Source organism: Elephas maximus, chromosome 16 (genome assembly GCF_024166365.1).
Source record: "Elephas maximus indicus isolate mEleMax1 chromosome 16, mEleMax1 primary haplotype, whole genome shotgun sequence".
Lineage (NCBI taxonomy): Eukaryota > Metazoa > Chordata > Mammalia > Proboscidea > Elephantidae > Elephas > Elephas maximus.
In genome coordinates, this window is record NC_064834.1 from 28,913,047 (window position 1) to 28,933,861 (window position 20,815).

At 42.6% G+C, this 20,815-nt stretch overlaps 1 protein-coding gene across 5 annotated transcripts in view; it reads left to right on the top strand.

The window, feature by feature from the left end:
• Nucleotides 1-20,815, top strand: part of FAM13C (family with sequence similarity 13 member C) — a 161,016-nt gene that overhangs the window by 91,199 nt on the left and 49,002 nt on the right. For all 5 annotated transcript variants that reach the window (XM_049855576.1, XM_049855574.1, XM_049855575.1 and 2 more), the window contains 2 exons: nt 324-387; nt 19,725-19,809. In XM_049855576.1, the coding sequence (XP_049711533.1) occupies nt 324-387; nt 19,725-19,809 (149 nt within the window). The remainder of the gene's footprint in view (nt 1-323; nt 388-19,724; nt 19,810-20,815) is intronic.

A 20,815-nucleotide genomic window follows, 5' to 3' on the forward strand; every position in this document is an offset into this window, starting at 1 on the left:
TCTGGGCTCAGGGACTAGCAAGTGCAAAGGCATGAACAGGGAACAAACACTATTTGTTCAGGGAACAGGAGAAGGCCAAGGAGGCTGGAGTGGGGTAAACAAGGGTAAGAGTGGGAGGAGGTGGGGCCAGAAAAGCAGGCTGAGTTCAAATGCTGTGAAGTGTTACAGGCCATTATAAGGAGTTTGGGTTTTATCCTACAGGCGGTGGGATACCACTGTGGGTTTTTAATAGGGGTCTGGCCAGATTTGTAGCCACTGGCTTCAAATGTACATTGTTGAAAGGCTTCTTTTAAGTGGAAATAATTTTCCTTTGTGTTTTATAGAATAGACCAGAGGGCTGCCATCTGGTCAAAGGATGCTTTGGAAACTCGGCAGGACTTAAATGAGGTAGGTGCATTCGTTGCTGGTTGTATGAACTTGAATTAGCTGATCATAAAATGTATTCTTTTTTCACAGTACTGGGAATTCTTTCTGATTAAAACTTTAAGTATTTTTGCTCTTAAGTGAACTTGCCAGGCTTGTAGTTCTTTGTTCAATTGGTAATGTTTTTCCTTACTCTGTGGGAAACACATTAAAAATATTATTTGCAAGACTGCTCACCACATCTTGGCCTGAAACCAAGTCCAGCAGTCATTTCATTATACTCTTTCAACTTTGCTTCAGGATTGTATAACGATGTCCGTGACAGTGAACATTTGTGCAGTTTTCTCTTAATTTTATTTTATCAGCATCTAGCCCTCTCTATTTTTTTTCTAATGGCTTTTGCAGCCTCAAACATAATCAGGCTTACTGTTTATCCACTGAGCATGATAGAGTTTGGTGTTGTGCAATCAGGTCTTCTTAGTGTACTTTGAAACACAAAGCCATAATTCCCAATCCAAGTGGTTTCCCACCAAACTGGACTTCATACTGCTAATTAGCTTGTCCTAGATTTTCTTTGAAACATATAAATTAAGTATACTGTTGGAGACCAGTCTAATATAATTACAATCCATGTTGTTATGAATGTCTTGATTTAAGATATTGGTTTAGAATACCCTGTCTAGTTTCCTTTCCCCTCATTATATAATTAAGGAAAAGAGGGTGATATGTCTGATTAGGATCATAGCAAAGAGAATGATAAAACTTGATGTCCAGATGACTGGAAGAGGCATGATGGGCTTTAGGCAAATTGTTTATTTGGTATTTTCAGGATACACCCCTCTACCACCTCCTACCAAAGAATTTAACTGAATTTAGGTGATTTTATTTTCATTTTTTACTCTAGAACTTGGCAGAAACCAATATCCAAAGGTGAACCAGCTGCCTGGTGAAACCAAGTTAAATAACTAAAGTTATAAAAAAAATGTCCTAAAGATAACATCATAAAATGCTGCTTATTATTTGTGCATAGAGACGGCCTTCAGATTTCAGCCTCACTCGTGGTAACAAGAGTGAAACAGCTTAAGAGAAAAGAGGCAAGAGCCTGAATCAGTGAACACAGCTGTCTGCCTCACGTGAACAAGCAAAATACTATTTGCAAAGAAGCCGTGGTTTATTTTGACATTAGTGACTAGAAAAATGAGGTGATTACAAGAGTCAACTCGTAATGTTTCGAGTATTTGGGAGAAATCCCGATTTGTGAGCTGGTAACAGATGAGAATGCCGAGATTACTATTCCTAAATTACTATTGCAAAAATCACTATTTGAAAACCTGCTTTTCTGTATTCTTTCACTATATTGTGTTTGTAAAGTACACGGACTGTGCCAGCTCACTGTTCTGGGCACCGAGAGTGCTGAATGGAGACGTGCATCTGAAAGAGTAGGCAGCGCCATTTGTTAAAGGTGCCCTTTTCCATGAAAAGTTGGCACTGCTGACTCAGCCTGTTTGTATGGACTGTGAGTATGCGCTCAAGGTGTTTTTGTCCCAGTTCCGGGAGTAAACTGTCTGTGCAGATTCATCTTCTTTCATGCTGTTTCCATTGTGACCAAAACTGGGGAAACTGGAAGAGACCTTGGAGAAATGAAGGGGGTACGGGGGCAGGCAGCATAATGGGGCAAAGGCCATGCAGCGAGGGCCATGTTCAAACTCATCAATGGAGAGGTCCTATAGAGTGGGTACATATTTAACTGGGTTTCTGCCAGCATTTCATAAACTTGTTGACCACCAAAATCTTTTATGGAATAACCCCCTGATAATAGTTCATTAGGTACCAGAGCACTGTGGGACACGATGGGAAATACTGCTTTAATATGTTTAACTGCAATAGAAAATGCATACAGAAAAGTGCAAAAATTGCAAGTGTGCGGCTGGATGAATTCTTACAAAGTGTGTAACCAGTAATTAGATCAAGAAAGAGAATGTTACCAGTACCCTAGATGTCCTTCAGTAATTCCTTCCAGTCACTACTCCTCTGTAAAAATCATTGCTCTTCAGACTGACATAAATGTGTTTTGCCTGTTTTGGAGGTTTTTTAGAAATGGGCTGTATGTACTTTTTTGTGTCTGGTTCAATTTGTTCAATATTATCTTTGCAAGATTCATCCATGTTTTGGCACGTAGTTGTGGTTTTCATTCTCCTTGCTGTAACTGTATCTCATTGTATGGTTTTTTTCTAGCATTTAACTATTATGATCAGTTGTTTTAAGGATTGTAATTTTTTTTTTTTTAAACTATGAGCTTTTTTCTTGCCTCTTTGTACAGCTGACTTTTAATAGGAGCATTCTTTGCATCTCAAACAAAAACGTTTAAGTTATCATTTCTTGTTATATTCGCTCTCTACATTGACCTCTATCCCTTTATTTATTTGTTCCCCAACCATTTATTTCTCTAAAAGAATACACCAGTTCTATATCTTCTGTCTTTCTTCCACTCCCACTTGGAAGACTAACATCAAAAACATTTTCTTGAGCCTCATGAGAGGCCCAATCCACAGTATTTTCCAGGCTTCGCATGGATCCTGACATTGTGTGTAAACAATAACAATTATAAGAAGCTGCATAAGTGTTCCATATTTTCCCCCACTTTCACATCTGGTATTTCACTTCTACTATTTGCACTTCTTAATTCTACTTTCTTTGCCACAGACAGGTGAGCTCAGCTATAGTTGGGGTCCAGAACTAGTACTCAACCCAAGGTCTTTGTGCATAGAGACAACCCAAGGTCTCATATGACCAGTATAGTGATACATGATGTGACATATCTATGTATGAGTGTCTCTGTGTGTATGTTCCCCATACTTCTCCAGGAGCTGCAGAATCTTTTCACTTCTTGCTTCCAATTGATATATCAATCTGGTCCCTGCCAATCTCAGTTTTCCTCCACTGGTCTAGGGCTCCCATTTTTAACCTTGAGTCTCTTGATAGGAATTGCATCTCCATTCTGTATTTTTTGGTGACTCTGGGAGTATGCAGTATGTGTTTGTATCTGAAAAACTGATTAAACCTCCCTCCTGCCATTTATCAGAGCTGAGTCTACCTCTATAAGACACCAAGAGATTTTATTTGGTAGACTCTTCTGCATCCTGATTGGAATAAAGTCTAGACTTGAGATCTATCAATGTTCCCTCGCCTTAATTCTTAGTCTTAATTATTTCTCTATGTCTATATATTTGATAAAAGTTCAATAGATCAAAAAAGCACTTGAAGGATAAAAGGAGGAAGAACTGTGGTCTTCTTTCTTTACGTCCTAGCAGACCCAACTCCTGGGTTCAGTTCCAATTAAGAAAAATAATAGATGTATAAAGAAAACTGATGGATCTCCCCTTCCCTGAGCAAATATGGCATATTGGACCCCACACTACTTTTCCAGCTCCTAGGCAGTATCACAGAGAGCATTATATCAGCTTCTTTTAGTGTTTTATATGTAAACTTGGGACAGGATGCTCAATCTGGGAGTCCTTTTAGTTTTAACACTCATTAATTCTGTTCATTTTCATTTTCCCAGTGCTTGTAGAATTTAGTCATACGTTCCCATGAAGGAGGGGTTGAGACAAATTGTCCCAGTGTTACTTAGGGGTAAGATATCTTTAAGGCCAACCATCTGAAGGCCTGCTTTGGAGAATAAATAGTGACTAGTGCTACAAAAGAGACACATGTGCTTAGTGTAGTTATTAATCACCCTTACACCAGGGAGAGAGGCCACATTATCTTAAGGGAAGAATTGAGGACAATCCAGGCTCTGAAACAGCACAGTCATCCTCAGGAGCAGGCTGAAGCCCTGAGTCATTTGGAGCTTTCTTTCTGGCCTGCCATTTTATTCTTGCCCAGTCCAGCTTTTATGTCATCACTCTACAGAAAGATTGGTCACTTCAAAAAATGTTCATGGTCTCTGTGCTAAAGAAAATGTTTTATTTCCTTATCTGAGAGACACTTTGATGGCATTCTGTATTTAACTTCTGGGTAAAGCAAGTGTCAGCTGCGTAAATAAAAGTCTGTTTCTGTTCCACCTTTTACCTGGAATTCAAAGGTCCCAGAGGTAAGGTGGAGCCCTGGTGCTGCAGTGGTTAAGAGCTCGGCTGCTAACCAAAAAGTCGGCAGTTGAAATCCACCAGCTGCTCCTCAGAAACCCTATGGGGGCAGTTCTACCCTGTCCTATAGGGTTGCTATGAGTTGGAATCAATTTGTCAACAATGGCTTTGGGTTTTTTTGTTTTGTTTTTTAATTAACTTTTATTGAGCTTCAAGTGAACGTTTATAAATCAAGTCAGACTGTCACATATAAGTTTATATACATCTTACTCCGTTCTGCCACTTGCTCTCCCCCTAATGAGCCAGCCCTTCCAGTCTCTCCTTTCGTGACATTTTTGCCAGCGTTCAACTCCCTCTATCCTCCCATCCCTCCTCCAGAGAGGAGGTGCCAACACAGTCTCAAGTGTCCACCTGATATAATTAGCTCACTCTTCATCAGCATCTCTCTCCTACCCACTGTCCAGTCCCTTTCATGTCTGCTGAGTTGTCTTCGGGAATGGTTCCTGTTCTGGGCCAACAGAAGGTTTGGGGACCATGACTGCCGGGATTCCTCTAGTCTCAGTCAGACCATTAAGTATGGTCTTTTTGTGAGAATTTGGGGTCTGCATCCCACTGACCTCCTGCTCCCTCAGGGGTTCTCTGATGTGCTCCCTGCCAGGGCAGTCATCGGTTGTGGCCGGACACCATCTAGTTCTTCTGGTCTCAGGATGATATAAGTCTCTGGTTCACGTGGCCCTTTCTGTCTCTTGGGCTTATAGTTATCGTGTGAGCTTGGTGATCTTCCTTCTCCTTTGATCCAGATGGGTTGAGACCAATTGATGCATCTTAGATGGCCACTTGTTAGCATTTAAGACCCCAGATGCCACATTTCAAAGTGGGATGCAGAATGTTTTCATAATAGAATTATTTTGCCAATTGACTTAGAAGTCTCCTTAAGCCATAGTCCCCAAACCCCCACCCTTGCTCCGCTGACCTTTGAAGTATTCAGTTTATCCCGGAAACTTCTTTGCTTTTGGTCCAGTCCAGTCCAGTTGAGCTGACCTTCCATGTATTGAGTATTGTCCTTCCCTTCACCTAAAGCAGTTCTTATCTACTAACTAATCAGTAAAAAACCATCTTCCTCCCTCCCTTCCTCCCCCCCTCGTAACCACAAAAGTATGTGTTCTTTTCAGTTTATACTATTTCTCAAGATCTTATAATAGTGGTCTTATACAATATTTGTCCTTTTGCCTCTGACTAATTTCGCTCAGCATAATGCCTTCCAGGTTCCTCCAGGTTATGAAATGTTTCACAGATTCGTCACTGTTCTTTATCGATGCGTAGTATTCTTTTTTTCTTTTTTTAAGAGCTAAGCCACAAGTCAATTGGCTTTGAGGCTTACTGGCTATGAAACTGTCTTGTGCTGTCATGGACCAACTCTACAGTTTACTTTTTCCAGGGCTAAGGAGCCAGTTTATAGATCTTAAAACAAACAAACAAAACAAAACCAAAATCTTGCCATGGATTAGTGGTTTTACCTAAGAGAGATGTGTCAAGCACAAAGAAGCAGATGCTCAATCTTAGAATGGGTACCCTAGTCTTTTGCCCACTAGTAAGTCATGCAACTCTAATGGTGAGGATTTCAAGGTGGCTAAGACTTATGAAGTCACTAGGGGAAATGTTTCTAGGCAGGTATACTGGCCTTTTAGTGTCCCCAGAGTCAAACTGAAGACAGCTACCTGCCTCCCCCACATATAATTTCCACTGGGTAAGAGGTCTAAGTGGAATGATTGACTGTAAGAACATAGAGGATCTAGAACCTTAATATCATTAAGGTGACCAACAAGTTCAGTTGTAGGGCAAGAATGGGAGAGATGAACAGGACAGGAGGTTGTGTTTAGGTTTGAAATTTTCAAAATTTATGGAAACCTGCTGATACGGCCAGCCAAAGTGGAAACGGCATTAGAATCCAAGGGGCCAAGGAATTATGGGGCCAGATTTCAGCATGGTTATCAGCCTGGACACTGAAATAACTGAATGTGGAAGGGACCACTGATGGAGAGGAAGAAAGCAACCAGCCAGAAGTCAGTGAGTCACATACACCCAGGTCATGGAATTGGAGAAGATGATGGCGTTATCTTCTGTAGAGGAGAAAAAATTGATAGACTCAGCAGTGAAGATCAAAACAGTATGGTAGTCCATCCTTTCCACCCTGCTGCCCCCTTCCTAACTCTGAGAAGTCAAGAGTAGGAAAAGGAAATGGTTTCCAAAGGTGGAGAAAATTCTAGCCACATTGTTTCTTCATGAGGAAAGTTGGCACAGTCAAACTGGCTATGCCATTTCACTTGGTAACCAATAAAACCTAGTATATCTGAAAGAGGCAAACACAGTTCTCTGATACCATACTGTTCTCCTTTTTTTTCAGTGTTTAAGCAAGAGGACAAATGAATCTCTTTAATGAAAAGATATTATTGCAAATCTATACTGAGTACTCCACTATGGGTTCTCTTTGAGTGTATAGAATAGGGTCGAAACATGTTAGGTGTCATATGACCCTTAGAGATGTGTCCTAAATCTGTGATTGCTTTGAGGTTTAGTTTTAACTCTATCATAATAACTGGGAGAACTTTGAAATGTGATGTCTGGGGTATTAAATGCTAACAAGCGGCCATCTAAGATGCATCAATTGGTCTCAATCCACCTGGAGCAAAGGAGAATGAAGAACACCAAGGTCACACAACAACTAAGAGCCCAAGAGACAGAAAGGGCCACATGAACCAGAGACCTACATCATCCTGGGACCAGAAGAACTAGTTGGTGCCCGGCCACAATTGATGACTGCCCTGACAGGGAGCACAATAGAGAACCCCTGAGGGAGCAGGAGATCAGTGGGATGCAGACCCCAAATTCTCATAAAAAGACCATACTTAATGGTCTGACTGAGACTAGAGGAATCCCGGCAGTCATGGTCCCCAAACCTTCTGTTGGCACAGGACAGGAACCATCCCTGAAGACAACTCATCAGACATGAAAGGGACTGGACAGAGGGTAGGAGAGAGATGCTGATGAAGAGTGAGCTAATTATATCAGGTGGACACTTGAGACTGTGTTGGCATCTCCTGTCTGGAGGGGGGATGGGAGGATAGAGAGAGTTGGAAGCTGGCAAAATTGTCACGAAAGGAGAGACTGGAAGGGCTGACTCATTAGGGGGAGAGCAAGTGGGAGTAAGGAGTAAGATGTATATAAACTTATATGTGACAAACTGACTTGATTTGTAAACGTTCACTTGAAGCTCAATAAAAGTTAATAAAAAAATAAAAATAACTGGGAGATTTCTGGATTTTTACTTTTCTTGATTGGTAGAGAGCCAGAGTAAAGGAAAATGCGCAGAGTGAGACTAGATTCAGTCTCATGCTGTGGTATGTTCTGACTGAAGTTCTATCAGAAGGGGATAAAACTCTTAGGAATACCATGGGAACTTTCAGTAAGGGTCTATGTTACAATCAACAAATGTAATAAATTATTAGCATGGAACAAATCCTCAATAATCACCTAATACCAGGACAAGAAGTTAAACCTTGGACCTTTAACCACAGTCTTGTTCTACCACAGGGACACCTATTTTTGTTTAGCTGGGTGTGAAAAAGATCATCTATCCACCTGAAATTGATATGAAAAATTCATCTTTTCTTTACATGCTGCTGGTACCCTTCATCTGTTGAATTATGGTAGTCATAATAGCTCAACATAGCCTGAACATTAAAGATATCTTCCTCTTTTAAAGTCTATGAAGAAGCCTGAGATTAATTACTTAATTTTAGTAAAAGCAAAACAGTTTGCAGTGTATATGATATATCTGTGTCCATATGTGTCTGTGTGTGGAGGGTTTGATTGTTGTTTCATTGCCATCCATAGTTTAGCATATAGATCTTTTGGTATCGATCATATCAGACCTCAAGATGGTATTTACTGTTTTGTTCAAGATGCATTTCTCCCTCAAAATTGTTTTAATTTTGAGAAAATGGTCTAGTAAGAGGCCTGTTTAGACTTTTGATACTTCTGATTTGGTCAAATAGTATTTCTGTAAGAACAGGTATTGAGAGTATTTCTCTGTTCAAATGTAAACCCAGTACATAGGGTTGGGCCTTAGTTCAGAATTGATGATGATGATTTTTTTTTTTTTTTTTAAGTATCTGGGAATCTTTCCTTGTGACTGAAAATAAATTCAACCTGGCTTTAATAATATCAAGAATTTATCGGCTCATACTGATGAAAGTTTAGGATAGGAATAGACTTCATGCCTGGGTAGACCCAGGGATTACAAACTTGTCACGTGTTTCCATCTATTTCCATCTCTTGGCTCTGCTTTCCTATTTTGGCTTCATCTTTAGGTACACCCCTCTCCAGGGACACATCATTTTCATATCTAGTAATTGCAGTGTGTTTTAGTTTTTGTGGTTCAGTGATAGAATTCTCACCTTCCATGTGAGAGACCTCGTTCGATTCCTGGCCAATGCACCTCAAGCACAGCCACCACCTGTCAGTGGAGGCTTGTTTGTTGCTGAAAAGGTGTCAGGGGAGCTTCCAAACTAAGAAAGAATAGAAGAAAGGCCTGATGACCTAATTCTGAAAATCAGCCAATGAAAACCCTATGAATCAAAATGGTCTGATCCGTAATTGATCATGGACCCAGTAGCACTTCCTTCTGTTGTACACGGGGTTGCTGTAAGTTACGGCTAACCTGATGGCAACCAACAACAACTTTAGTTTTCTATTACTGTGCCAAATTATCAGAAATTTAGCAACTTCAAACAATACCCATTTAGTAGCTCATAGTAGGTAGGTCAGAGACCTGGGTGGGCTTGATGAGGTTCTCTACTGCAGGTCTTTTAAAGCTGAAATCAAAGTATCGCCAGGCTGGGCGCCTATCTGGAGGCTCTGGGGAAGAATTGCTTCCAAGTTCATTTAGGTTTTTAGCTGAATTCAGTTCTTTGCAGTTGTAGGGCTGGGGTCTCCATTTCCTTGTTGACTAACAGCTGGGGGGTGCTCTTAGATTCCAGAGGCCGGCTCTATTTCCTGAAATGTAGCCCTCTTCATCTCTGAACCAGCAACAGCATGCCAAATCCTTCTTGTGCCTTGAATCTCTCACTCTTCCTTTTCTGCTACAAGCTGAGAATATTCTGCTTTTAAAGTCCTCACCTGATTGGGTCAGGCTGTCTGGGTCTCTGATTTGGGACTTTAATTATATCTGCATAATCCCTTCACAACAGTATCTGGATTAGTGTTTGATTCAATTACCAGGAGATGGGAATCTTGGGGGCTGTCTTTAGAATTCTGCCTATCACGCAGTGGAAAAGTCCTTCTTTCTAGTTCTAAAAAGCCTGATACTTGGTGCTCATTTATTTGGCTTGGATCATGTGCTCATTCCTAAACCAGGCGCTATGACCTTGGGGCTTGGAATAAGCTGATGGCCAGATGTGGGCCATATTTCCAATTGTGGATCTGGGAGTGCTTTTATCAGAAGATGGGAAGTGGATGCTGGGTTGGATAATATTGGTCTCTGTAAATACGGTCTGCAAGGTAATTCCCCTGTCTGCTAGACCACTGTAGAAGGCCCTGGCATTTTTCTGGTATGATTTTCTAAATTGATATAAAAGACTGTGTTCATCACCAAGGTTTCTTACAAGAAAAGCTTTATGTTTACTCAGCTAGAATGATGTCCCATGATTTATTGATTTATTTATTTATAACAAATTTGTTGTCTGTGTCATTGAGTATGTACCATAGCCAACATGGTCATGATGTGAATCTTAGTTTTCATTCTCAGTTGAATTAACTGCACACCAAAGAAACTCTCAGAGCCACTTTGAGGCTTGGATTATTCTCTCCCATTGTTCATAAGCAACCGTCCACCAGGGCTTCTTGTTTCCAAAGCCTGCAGCCCTCACCCTCAAGGGAGTTCTTAGAGCAGTATTGGTAGAAAAGATGGAAACCAGGCCAGCAGCTCATATTCTTCCTTGTTGGTGGATTAACTTGGAGAAACTTCAGAGGTGTTGGGCTGAGCGGAGAAGTTGTGGCAAGACTTACCATGAGCTGACCCACTTGTGTGTGCCTTTAGCTGCTTTGCCTTCCCTGTCCTCCACATTCCACTAGATCTTTATCCCGTTGGCCCGTGTTCTTTATCTCTGGCATGTCATCCCTATCCTTTTTCTTATTTCTCACACTTTGATTTATTCTTCTTCACTCTACTAATTCCTTTCACTCTCATGGATGGCTTGGTGGACCTTATCTAGTACTGTGCCTCCCAAATGTCAGCTTGTGTTGTAGTTGTTATTGCTTTGTAGGCAAAGGAGAAAAATAAGAACAATGTAGTGAGTTTTTTCATAAAGCTAAAGTCTTTGAATAACTCTTTAATTTATAAATTGTTCTTTAAATTTTTCATTTGGTGATAAAATGATGGGGAATGGGATTTTTCATTTTTCTACATGCTCTCACTTGGCAAAATATAAAGTCAACAGCCTTCATGTATATATATATCTCCCACTCAACTTTGAAAAAATATTACTGCTGTTTCTAAGACCACAATTTTGCTTGGAAGCTGTGACCTTTTGATATTTTTTCTAAGGAGTAATTCTTTATTTCAACAGTAGTTGAGAATCTAATATATACCCAGCTCCAGAATTAGTGCTGGGGTGGGGGTAGAGGGGCTGCAGTAGAAGAATAAACTCCATGATCCTCCCTTTCTATATAGGGGTTGAAGATTTATAGGGGCACACATCAACTCCTGACTTCATATCCTGGATTCTGGCCTTCCTTGTATTGTTATCTTTTGCCCTTTTTAGACACGGCTGGTTTTCTTAAGGGTATAAAATTCAGGTTTTAAGGCAGACAAAGGCTGCATTTTTTTGTTTTATAACAAAAGACTTGTATCTGAGGAAATGGCAAATATTTTCCAGTGTGATCCGCCACCTTTAAAGGCATAGGTAGGTCATTTATTTTATACGGCATGTGATTTTATGATTCCTGGTGTGAAAGTTATTAAGTTCTAATATTTATTGAATTTCAGAAACTGAAGGGCTTAAGGTAGTGTCATCAGAAAAGATTAAGGGCCTGGGCCCAGCACAGTTGGGTGGTTGGCCCAGGGACACCGAATGAGTCCGTAGTAGATTTGGGACTAGAAGTTCTATTGTACCTGCATCTTACTCAAGTTTAGTTTTTAATTAGAATATTTTTCAGGGCTAAAAGAAATCAGAACAAAAATAGCCACAAAGAAATAAGCATAGATTTGTTGACCTCAGCCCTCAGAATGTAATTGATGTTCTTAGGAAAATGATTAGTTGAGGGTTTATCCACCTTAGTACCTGTGCTTATGGATGGCTTAAAAAATAGTGACAACAAAGAGAAGGCCTTGAAGCCCATTCTGTGAGTTGTAAATGAGACCTTCTATTTTTTAGAAAATCAGTGTCTTCTCTAGAGAAGACCAGAGTCTTAAAGTGTGTTTATAAAGCTATCTTATTCTCTCCCAGATCTTTTTTTTTTTTTATCTTAAAAAGTGAACGTAACAAGGATATCACAATTAGGTGAAGACTGCCTCTCCCAACATGACATCATTTGGCTGAAAGGAAATTTGTTTTGGGTTATTATGTGCTGTGGCTGGATTTGAGAGAGTCCTTGTTTAAAAAGAGTGCTGATAGAATCAGAATAGGTCCTGGATCCCCTTATCAATAGAGAGATCCTTGAAGTGAATAGTTTGTTCTTTAAATTGAATTTCTCCATCAGGGAGTGCAGGAAAGCAAGGTCTGACCATCCAGAGGTGACAGAAATAGTGGTGAGCTTTTGCTGTTAGGTGCCTTTGAGTGGGTTCTGACTCATAGCGACCCTCTGTACAACAGAACAAAACACTGCCCCATCCTGCACCATCCTCATAATTGTTGCTGTGTTTGAGTCCATCATCGCAGCCACCGTGTTAATCCATCTCATTGAGGGTCTTCCTCTCTTTCACTGACCCTTTAATTTACCAGATCTGATATTCTTCTCCAAGGACTTATCTTTCCTGATACCATGTCCAAAGTATGTGAGATGAAGTCTCGCCATCTTTGCTTCTAATGAGCATTCTGACTGTACTTCTTCCAAGACAGACTTATTCATTCTTCTGGCAGTCTATGGTATATTCAATATTCTTTGCAACACCATAATTCAAAGATATCAATCCTCCAGTCTCACTTATTCATTGTTCAGCTTTCAGATGCATATGAGGTGATTGAAAATACCAAAATATCATGGTTTGGCTCAGGCGTGCCTTAGTTGTTATCAAAGTGACACCTTTCCTTTTAACCCTATAAAGAGGTCTTTTGCAGCAGGGTTTACCCATGCAATATGTCATTTGATTTCTTGAACTGCTGCTTCTATGGGTGTTGATTGTGGATCCAAGTAAAATGAAATCCTTGATAACTTCAATCTTTTCTCCATTTATCATGATGTTGCTTATTGGTCCAGTTGTGAGGACTTTTGTTTTCTTTATGTTGAAGTGTAATCTATACTGAAGGCTGTAGTCTTTGATCTTCATCAGTAAGTGCTTCAAGTCTTCTTTACTTTCAGCAAGCAAGGTTGTGTCATCTGCATATCGTAGGTTGTTAATGAGTCTTTCTCCAATCCTGATGCTGAGTTCTTCGTATAGTCCACCGTCTTGGATTATTTGCTCAGCATACAAATTGAATAAGTATGGTGAAAGGATACAACCCTGGCACACACCTTTCCAGAACACAGTACCCCCTTGTTCTGTTTGAACAACTGCCTCTTGGTAGAGTACAGATTCCTCATAAGCACAATTAAGTGTTCTGGAATTCTCATTCTTCACAATGTTATCCATAATTTGTTATGATCCACACAGTCAAATGCCTTTGTATAGTCAATAAAGCACAGGTAAACATCCTTCTCATGTTCTCTGCTTTCAACCGGGATCCATCTGACATCACCAGTGATATTCCTTGTTCCACATCTTCTTAATCCAGCTTGACTTTCTGGCAGTTTCCTGTCTATGCATGGCTGCAACTACTTTTGAACGATCTTCAGCGAAATTTTGCTTGCTTGTGATATTGTTGGATAATTTCCTCATTGTTGGATCACTTTTCTTTGTGTGGGGTGGGCTGAGCTGAGGTAAACCATTCTTCAGTTAGACTTCGCCGCAAAGCATGCTGGGACATAGCAACACAGTCTCCAGAGGGATCAACCAAAAACCCCAGGTCCTCAGGGGCCTGGTGAATTTGGCTTTATTCTTGTAGCCATCAGTGTTGAAAGAAGTCCCAACTCTTTTAGCAAGAACATCCAGAGTACAGCAACAGGAGTTTAGGAGGCAACACTGGCATGATTCTAAGCACTTCAGCCCCTTTATGCTTCCTGTGTGGGTGTCCAGCTCTCAAGGGCAAACTGAAGCAAAAGGCCAATGAGGGTGTCAGAGGGCTGTGGCCCAGGGCAGCTGGAGCCATGAAGGAAACCATGGTGGACTTTTAGAGTGGGTCAGGGCCCCAGGGAATAGACCCTTGTTTCTCAAAGTGTGGACATTGGATTTCCTGCAATTAAAATGACCCCACCAGGGATTGTTGGGGGTAAATTGGAATTTTGGGGGTTGGGGCCTGCCTGGGAGTACACATCTTTAACAGACTTCTTACTCCCCCAGTGATTCTTAAGCTTATTAAAGTTTCTGCAGGGGGCTTGAAATATGGGTAGCCAGAGGGCATGCTCAAGCATGCTGCCTAAAGAGCCTATAAAAACTAATATACAACGACAGCCTTAAATTGATCAATTACTGTGCTCCAGATTGTGCTAGTATGCAATAGTGAACAATTGAGCCATGGTTCCAGCCTTCATGGAGCTAGAAAAAGCTGATACACAAGTAGACAAAGAAAATCACGTATTGTAGTGAGTGTGAAGAAAGAAACAAACACAATGCTAAGAGAGACATAAAGGGAGCCCTGCTTAGATAAGGTAATCAGAACTAACTCAAGACTTTTTGATGGAACTTAGACTGTAGTAATAACTACAGCTAAATAGAGTCTGGGAGGTGGTGTGGGGGCAGGCGAATGAGCATATGTAAAGGAAGGGTATTATATGTGTGCATGTGGGGAGAGGGTGAATATTTTCAGGGAACGTGGATACTAAAGGAAGAAGAGTGGTAAGTGAACATGGGGATGTTTGGGAACGCAGTTTTATCCCCAGTTTTGAGCAGATTTCTCATTTGATTTGCTATATATGACCATAGAGCATGTATCTGCAGTTCTTGGATAGATAAAGGGTGGGGAGGGGCATCAAATCCTTTATAGAAACTAAGAGCAAGCGGCCCCTGCTCTGCAGCTGGTACATTGCAGACGACACCACCTTAAAATAGCATTTACCAATCCAGCCTGTGTAGGTGTTCTCTGTTCCAACCCAAGGAAAGTGGGACCTGGGTAATTGTAGAGGATGGAAAATGAGTAGAGCATTTTCTAAAACAAGTAGCATATTGTCTGTTATGTAAAAGAGAAAAATTAGCTTTAGTAAACTACGGCTAGGTTTTCCAGACTTTCCTCAGCTTCTTTCGTAGCCAGAAAGAAGAGTTGGGAAAGCAGAGATAGTTGTTCTTTAGAGGACCCATTAGCCCTTACTCCGTTTTCCTGCAGATCCATTCACAGAGACTTTGGAAAAAATGCTAGCATCCTGGCCCCAAAAGAAGAGCTGCAGGGCAGCCTGGCAGGGAGCAGAAGTCTTTGGGAGAGGAGGGCTGGACTGAAGTAGCACTAGGACCACATTTCTTTCCTTCTTCATCTTCCTGTAGTAGAAAAGCATGGTCTTACATTAAAGGTCAGTAAGTCCGGCATGATTGAATAGTGAAGCAGCTGGTTAGCCACTCTCTCCAGGGCCTTACGTTTCTTTCCTCCGTAGCCCTATAACAATAATAACTGTCATTATTTTCCTGATTTATTTACTTATTTGCTAGCTGTCTCTCCACTAGACTGGACGCCCCATGAGGAAGGGGCCCATATGTGTCTAGTGTAGCTATCTGTGAATTCATAGCTACGTCTGAGCATCTGAAGGTTTGTGTATGATATTACTTCTGCATGGGAGTATGAGCCCAGGTGTGTGGTATGGGCTGTTTGTGGCCTTTTGGGGGTGGGAAGGTCTCTACAAGGGTCAGCCCTGATAGGACAGGCTTGATGTCACTTGTCTTCTACTAGAAGGACATATATATAACAGTGGCACAAATTGCTCATAGGTAAGTCCCCATCCCCCACTCTGCCCTACCTGGGCTCCGTCCAGTTCCAGCTTGGTCATCAGGAGAGGTATCCCTTCATATCACCCACACAGGGTAATACTTTACTGTTTACAGGTGCCCTTTACTGCTGAACATCAGGTTGTCCTCAGGCCATAGGTCGGTGCAGAGTGGGGAAGTGCAGAGTTTCTTCCACTCTGTGTGCTTTTCCTCAATTTACAGTTTTTTGTTCTCCCTTCTACTTGGAGGTCTTCTTTTCTTTCCAGACCATCATCCTCTCTCTTCTGTTGCATTTCCCACTCCTCCTTTTCTTCTCCGTTCCTTGAAGCTTAGTTCTATCTAGCATCTCAGAGGAGAGTAAATCAGCAATGCCAATCGACCTCCTTTGGCTCTTGGAATTTTGTTTCTGCTTCAGTATGACAAGTGAGAGAGAAGATGGGAAAGGAAGATGGATGAGAACAATCTGATTAATACTTCTAGTAGTACTTCTAGTACTGATTAATACTCCCCGTGGGAGTCCAGCAGCCTCTGAATATGAACTACAGAATACTCTGTGCAGTGAACTGTTATTTCATTTTCTTTGCTATTTGTCTGTCTTTTGTAAACACTTGGTTCAGTTCCTCAAACCTATCCAAGCACCCACTTGGTACCAGATTCTGTGCATCAACCCTCAGTCTATTTGTACTGGCTTTTCTCTCCTTAAAAGTTGGAAGGGAACTCAGAATTATCTAGCCTGAGGTCCTTGCTGGGCAGGTGCAGAAAGTGAGTCCCTGGGAGGTAAAGCGATGAGCCAAGGTCTCAGAGCTTGTGTACAGCTTGGCTTCACCGCAGGACCTGAGCTCTTCCCAGTGGCCTCCAGGTTGACTAGAGATAAGAGACATTACAAATAACCTCAGTGTCCAGTCCTTGGGTGTTTTCCATGTGCTGATGCTGTGCAAAGTGCTTGCCATGACTTCTCTCTTTTAATTCTTAGAGTAGCCCTGTAAAGCAGTTGTCATTGTTACTGTGATTATCCTCACTTTTTACAGATAAGGAAATTAAGGTTTGAAATAGCCAAGGTACTTGCCTAAAGTCAGACACGTAGTGCGTAGCTGAGCTGACATTCCCTTCTGGGTCTTGTATGAACCTGAAGACTGTGCCCAATTCTGCTTCACAGAATAAACAGGGTGCATATGAATTTTCAGAGAGGCTGCTGGTACCAGGTCTTCCCTCTGAATGCAGAGACCCAAACTCGCTGCCGTTGAGTCAATTCCAACTCATAGCGACTCCAGAGGACAGAGTAGAACTGCCCCATAGGGTTTCCAAGGGGCTCTTGGTAAATGCGAACTACTGGCCTTTTGGTTAGCAGCTGTAGCTTTTAATAACTATACACCAGGGTTTCTGAATGAAGAGAGAGACTGGCATTATTAATTTTCAGAGTCATTTTGCTCTTTTTGAGAAGTCACTCTGATTTCCAAGGTGGTGGCACAGTGGTTAAAGTGCTTGACTGCCAACTAAAAAGTTGGCAGTTCAAACCCACCAGCCGCTCTGCAGGAGAGTGATGTGACAGTCTGCTTCTGCAAAGGTTTACAGCTTGGAAACCCTATGGGGGCAGTTCTACTCTATCTTACAGGGTCACTATGAGTTGGAATCAACTAAACAGCAGTTGCTTTAGTTTTTGTTTTCTTCTAGTAGGAAACTTCCCTGGAGTCCTGTTTGCCTCTCAGCTGTTTGACTGCTAAACCCTTCCAGGAACTTGGTGCCCTTGCTCCTTCCACAACTCCTGTTGACAACCTCAGGCTCCCATTTCCATACTCAGCTGCTGGGAAAACATCCCTGGAAAGGAAAGAAGGCTGTAAAAAATGGCCTGGTATCTTGCAGGTGCCTCAGCTGAGCTGTTGGCTCTCAGGTAGCAGCCCCTGAACACAGAGGGGTTTGTACCAGATCTAGCCCCAGCTCTGAGCACGGTACAGGAGGGATCCTGAGCTGCTTAGGCTGCTGCTGCTTTCAAAGTTGACAAGTGACAACAGATTTAAGATGTCCCTCAGTGGGCAGCTTTTAAAACATTGATGTAGGTTCATAGTTACTCACATTAACAGAACAGATGAGGTTAGGTGGTTGGATATTGTGTGGAGAGGAGCGGTGAGGTGTGAGGAGATGTTGAGGGGGTGGGTATTTATATGAGGTAAGGTGTGAGTCTATTTATAGGGTAGGGATAGGAGTGTGTGTGGGGTCGGGTAGGGGTATAGTGTGGAGTAGGGTGTTAGGGTGGGGGTTTGTTGTGAGAGCATGTATATGGGGTTGGAGGGTATGAAGGTATGGGGGTAGGGTGTGAGGGTGTGTGGGGGGTAGGGTGTGAGGGTATGGGGAGTAGGGTATGAGAGTCTGTGGGGGGTAGGGTGAGAGCGTGTGGGGATAGGGTGTGAGAGTGTGTGGGGGGTGTCGGGGTAGGTTATGAGGTTGTGTGTGTGGGAGTAGAGTGTAAGGGAGTGGGTGTGAGGGTATGTGTGTGGTAGGGTGTGTGAGGTGTAAGGTGTAAGAATGTGAGGGGTAGGTTGTGAGGGTGTGTGTGGTAGGGTGTATAGGGTATAAGGTGTGAGAGTGTGTGGGGTGTAAGGTGTAAGGATGTGGGGGGTAGGTTGTGAGGGTGTGGGGGGTGGGTGTGAGGGTGTGTGTGGTAGGATGTGTGGTGTGTAAGGTATGAGGGTGTAAGGGTATGGGGGAGTAGGTTATGAGGGTGTGTGCGGGTGGGTGTGAGGGTGTGTGTATGGTAGGGTGTGTGGGGTGTAAGGTGTGACGGTATGTGGGGTGTAAGGGTATAGGGGAGTGGGTTGTGAGGGTATGTGGGGGTAGGTGTGAGGGCGTGTGTGTGGTAGGGTGTGTGGGGTGTAGGGTGTAAGGGTGTGTGGTGGGTAAGTTGTGAGGGTGGGGGAGGTGGATGTGAGGGTATGTGTGTGGTAGGGTGTGTGGGGTATAAGGTGTGAGGGTGTGTGGGAGGGGTAGGGTGTGAGGATTTCAGGGATAAGATATGTGGAGCACAGATTGTGAATAGGAGTGTGTGTGTGTTGGGGGTCATAGTAAGGAAAGAACCCATGGCTCCGCTCCAGGTGACTGCTCCTCCCGGAGCTGGGTAGGTGGAGCAACTGCTGAGACCTGCAGTGCTTCTCCCTTGCATGGCAGCTGTGCTGGCCAGAGACTCAGGCGTGACTCACTTTCACCTGGTCAGGGGAATTAATTTACTGGGCGTCTGCATCACGGCAGGATGTGTGCGTCAGTCTGTATGACTTTGCTTTTATTACGAACCATAGGAGAGATTTTAAGGGAAAAGTGAAGGGGACGGGTGGGAGGTTGTGCTGGGGGCTATGAAAGATAAATCGCTTCTTCCTCCGTGGCTCAGCCACAATAAGGGACCAAGGTTGTCTCTCCTGACTCTGCTTTGATAAGAGGCAGCTGCAGTCATACCATATGAGAGAAGGAACTTTAGAAGACACACCCCCCAGATGCAGATAAGGCCCGCCCCCCGAAGCCCCTCCCAGATGCCGGGCGCCCTCTGCAGCAGTAACTCTTTATGCACTGCGGTCTGCTGCAGGCTTTGCAGTGGAAGGACGACAGCTTTTATGAATGGTTGCCTGGGAGGGGCCTAATGTCATCTGCTCCTGATATCAGCACAATGAATGAAACACTTGCAAAGCGTAAAGCCTCAAGCACCTGGGAAACAGAAACCTTCTCAAATTAGTTCAAGTGCAGCATCTCTTGCTGACGAAATCGCCAGTCCCATGTGTCACAGATAATCCATATACCTTAGGATTTAAATGAGGCAGACTCTGAGGCTGCATGTGGAATAAAGCCTATCTGATTCGGAGACAAGCAGCTCTTTTCCCTGCAGCAGCTGTGGCCGCGACCCTCTTCCTGCCTGGCCCTGGACAAAGGTGCTCTCCCAGAAGCTGAGGAGCCACAGCCGGGTTTTAGGCATCTACTGAGCTAGCCCAATGTTCTGCTTTTGCTGGCAGAATTCCTTGCTAAAGCTCCAAGCCCTTGAATCTGATCTGTGCTCTGCATTTTTGATAAATCAGGAAGAAGCTGCTCAGGTGCCTGGAGTCAAGGACCCAGCCACAGCGTCAACCCAGAGCTTGCCTGCCGAAACCGCGGATTCTGCAGGTAAGAGGCAGGGCTGGGGGATGTCCTCGTTTGTACTCTCAAGGTAGTTCAGCCTGTTGTTGCTTCATCCTGAACTTGGCTCCCTGTGGGAAACGGTACCTGGTGCAACATGAAAGCTGAAAAGGTGCTTCTGAGTTACCCAGGAGTAGCTGAGCCAGAGCAGGGGGAATGAGGATATGCTGTAAGGTAGAACCTTCTCTCCAGCTAGGGGCCAAGAGTCAGGCTTATGTAAATGGGATTCAGGTGGAAAGCACTCACCCCAACTTGTAGCCTTCATTTTCCTGTTTGGTAATTATGTGTCAAATGAGTGTGTGCTTGTTTGCTATCACTGGACCTACTTGCACTGTCTTGAAACTCCTGGTATCTTTGAGGTTGTGTGGGGATGGAGATGTTTAAACGTTGCTACTTCCTTTCTTCTATTAACTGCTTGTAAGATGACCCATCAACACAGGGAGAGTGGAGGTAAATGGGGTAGCTTACTGTTATCCCATATTGTCTTGTCTGTTTTTTTTTTTTTAGCTTTAATTTGTGTCAAAAAGTCTCAGAATTAGGTCTCATTTGTAAGTTTCTCCAGTTTTAATCCCAGGATTGGTAGGTTGACTATCAAGCAGAAGGCAAACACTCCTCAGAAGACTTAGATAGGAAAGAGGTACTAATTCAAGTGAGTAGAAATGAGAGCACTGCTTAAATTTTCTAACACAAATGGGTCAGACGTTTGCAGGCTGGTTTCTGGATGGATGATAGAAATAGGCTTAGGTGAGCTTGCTTCATGAGATGTCCTTTATCTCTAGGAATTGATGGAAGAGATTTACAAAGGTCATATATTTCAGCAGCATTAACAATAGTACATTTAAGACACTACTGTTTAAAATGGTCCACGGCAGGCAAAACAGTCATTCCAATGTTTGAATGCAGATGAATAATAGTGTCAAATGATAGCTATTAATAGTAGCTACTGTTGAAAAAAAAAAAAAATTTTTTTTTTTTTACTGTTATTACTGAAGAC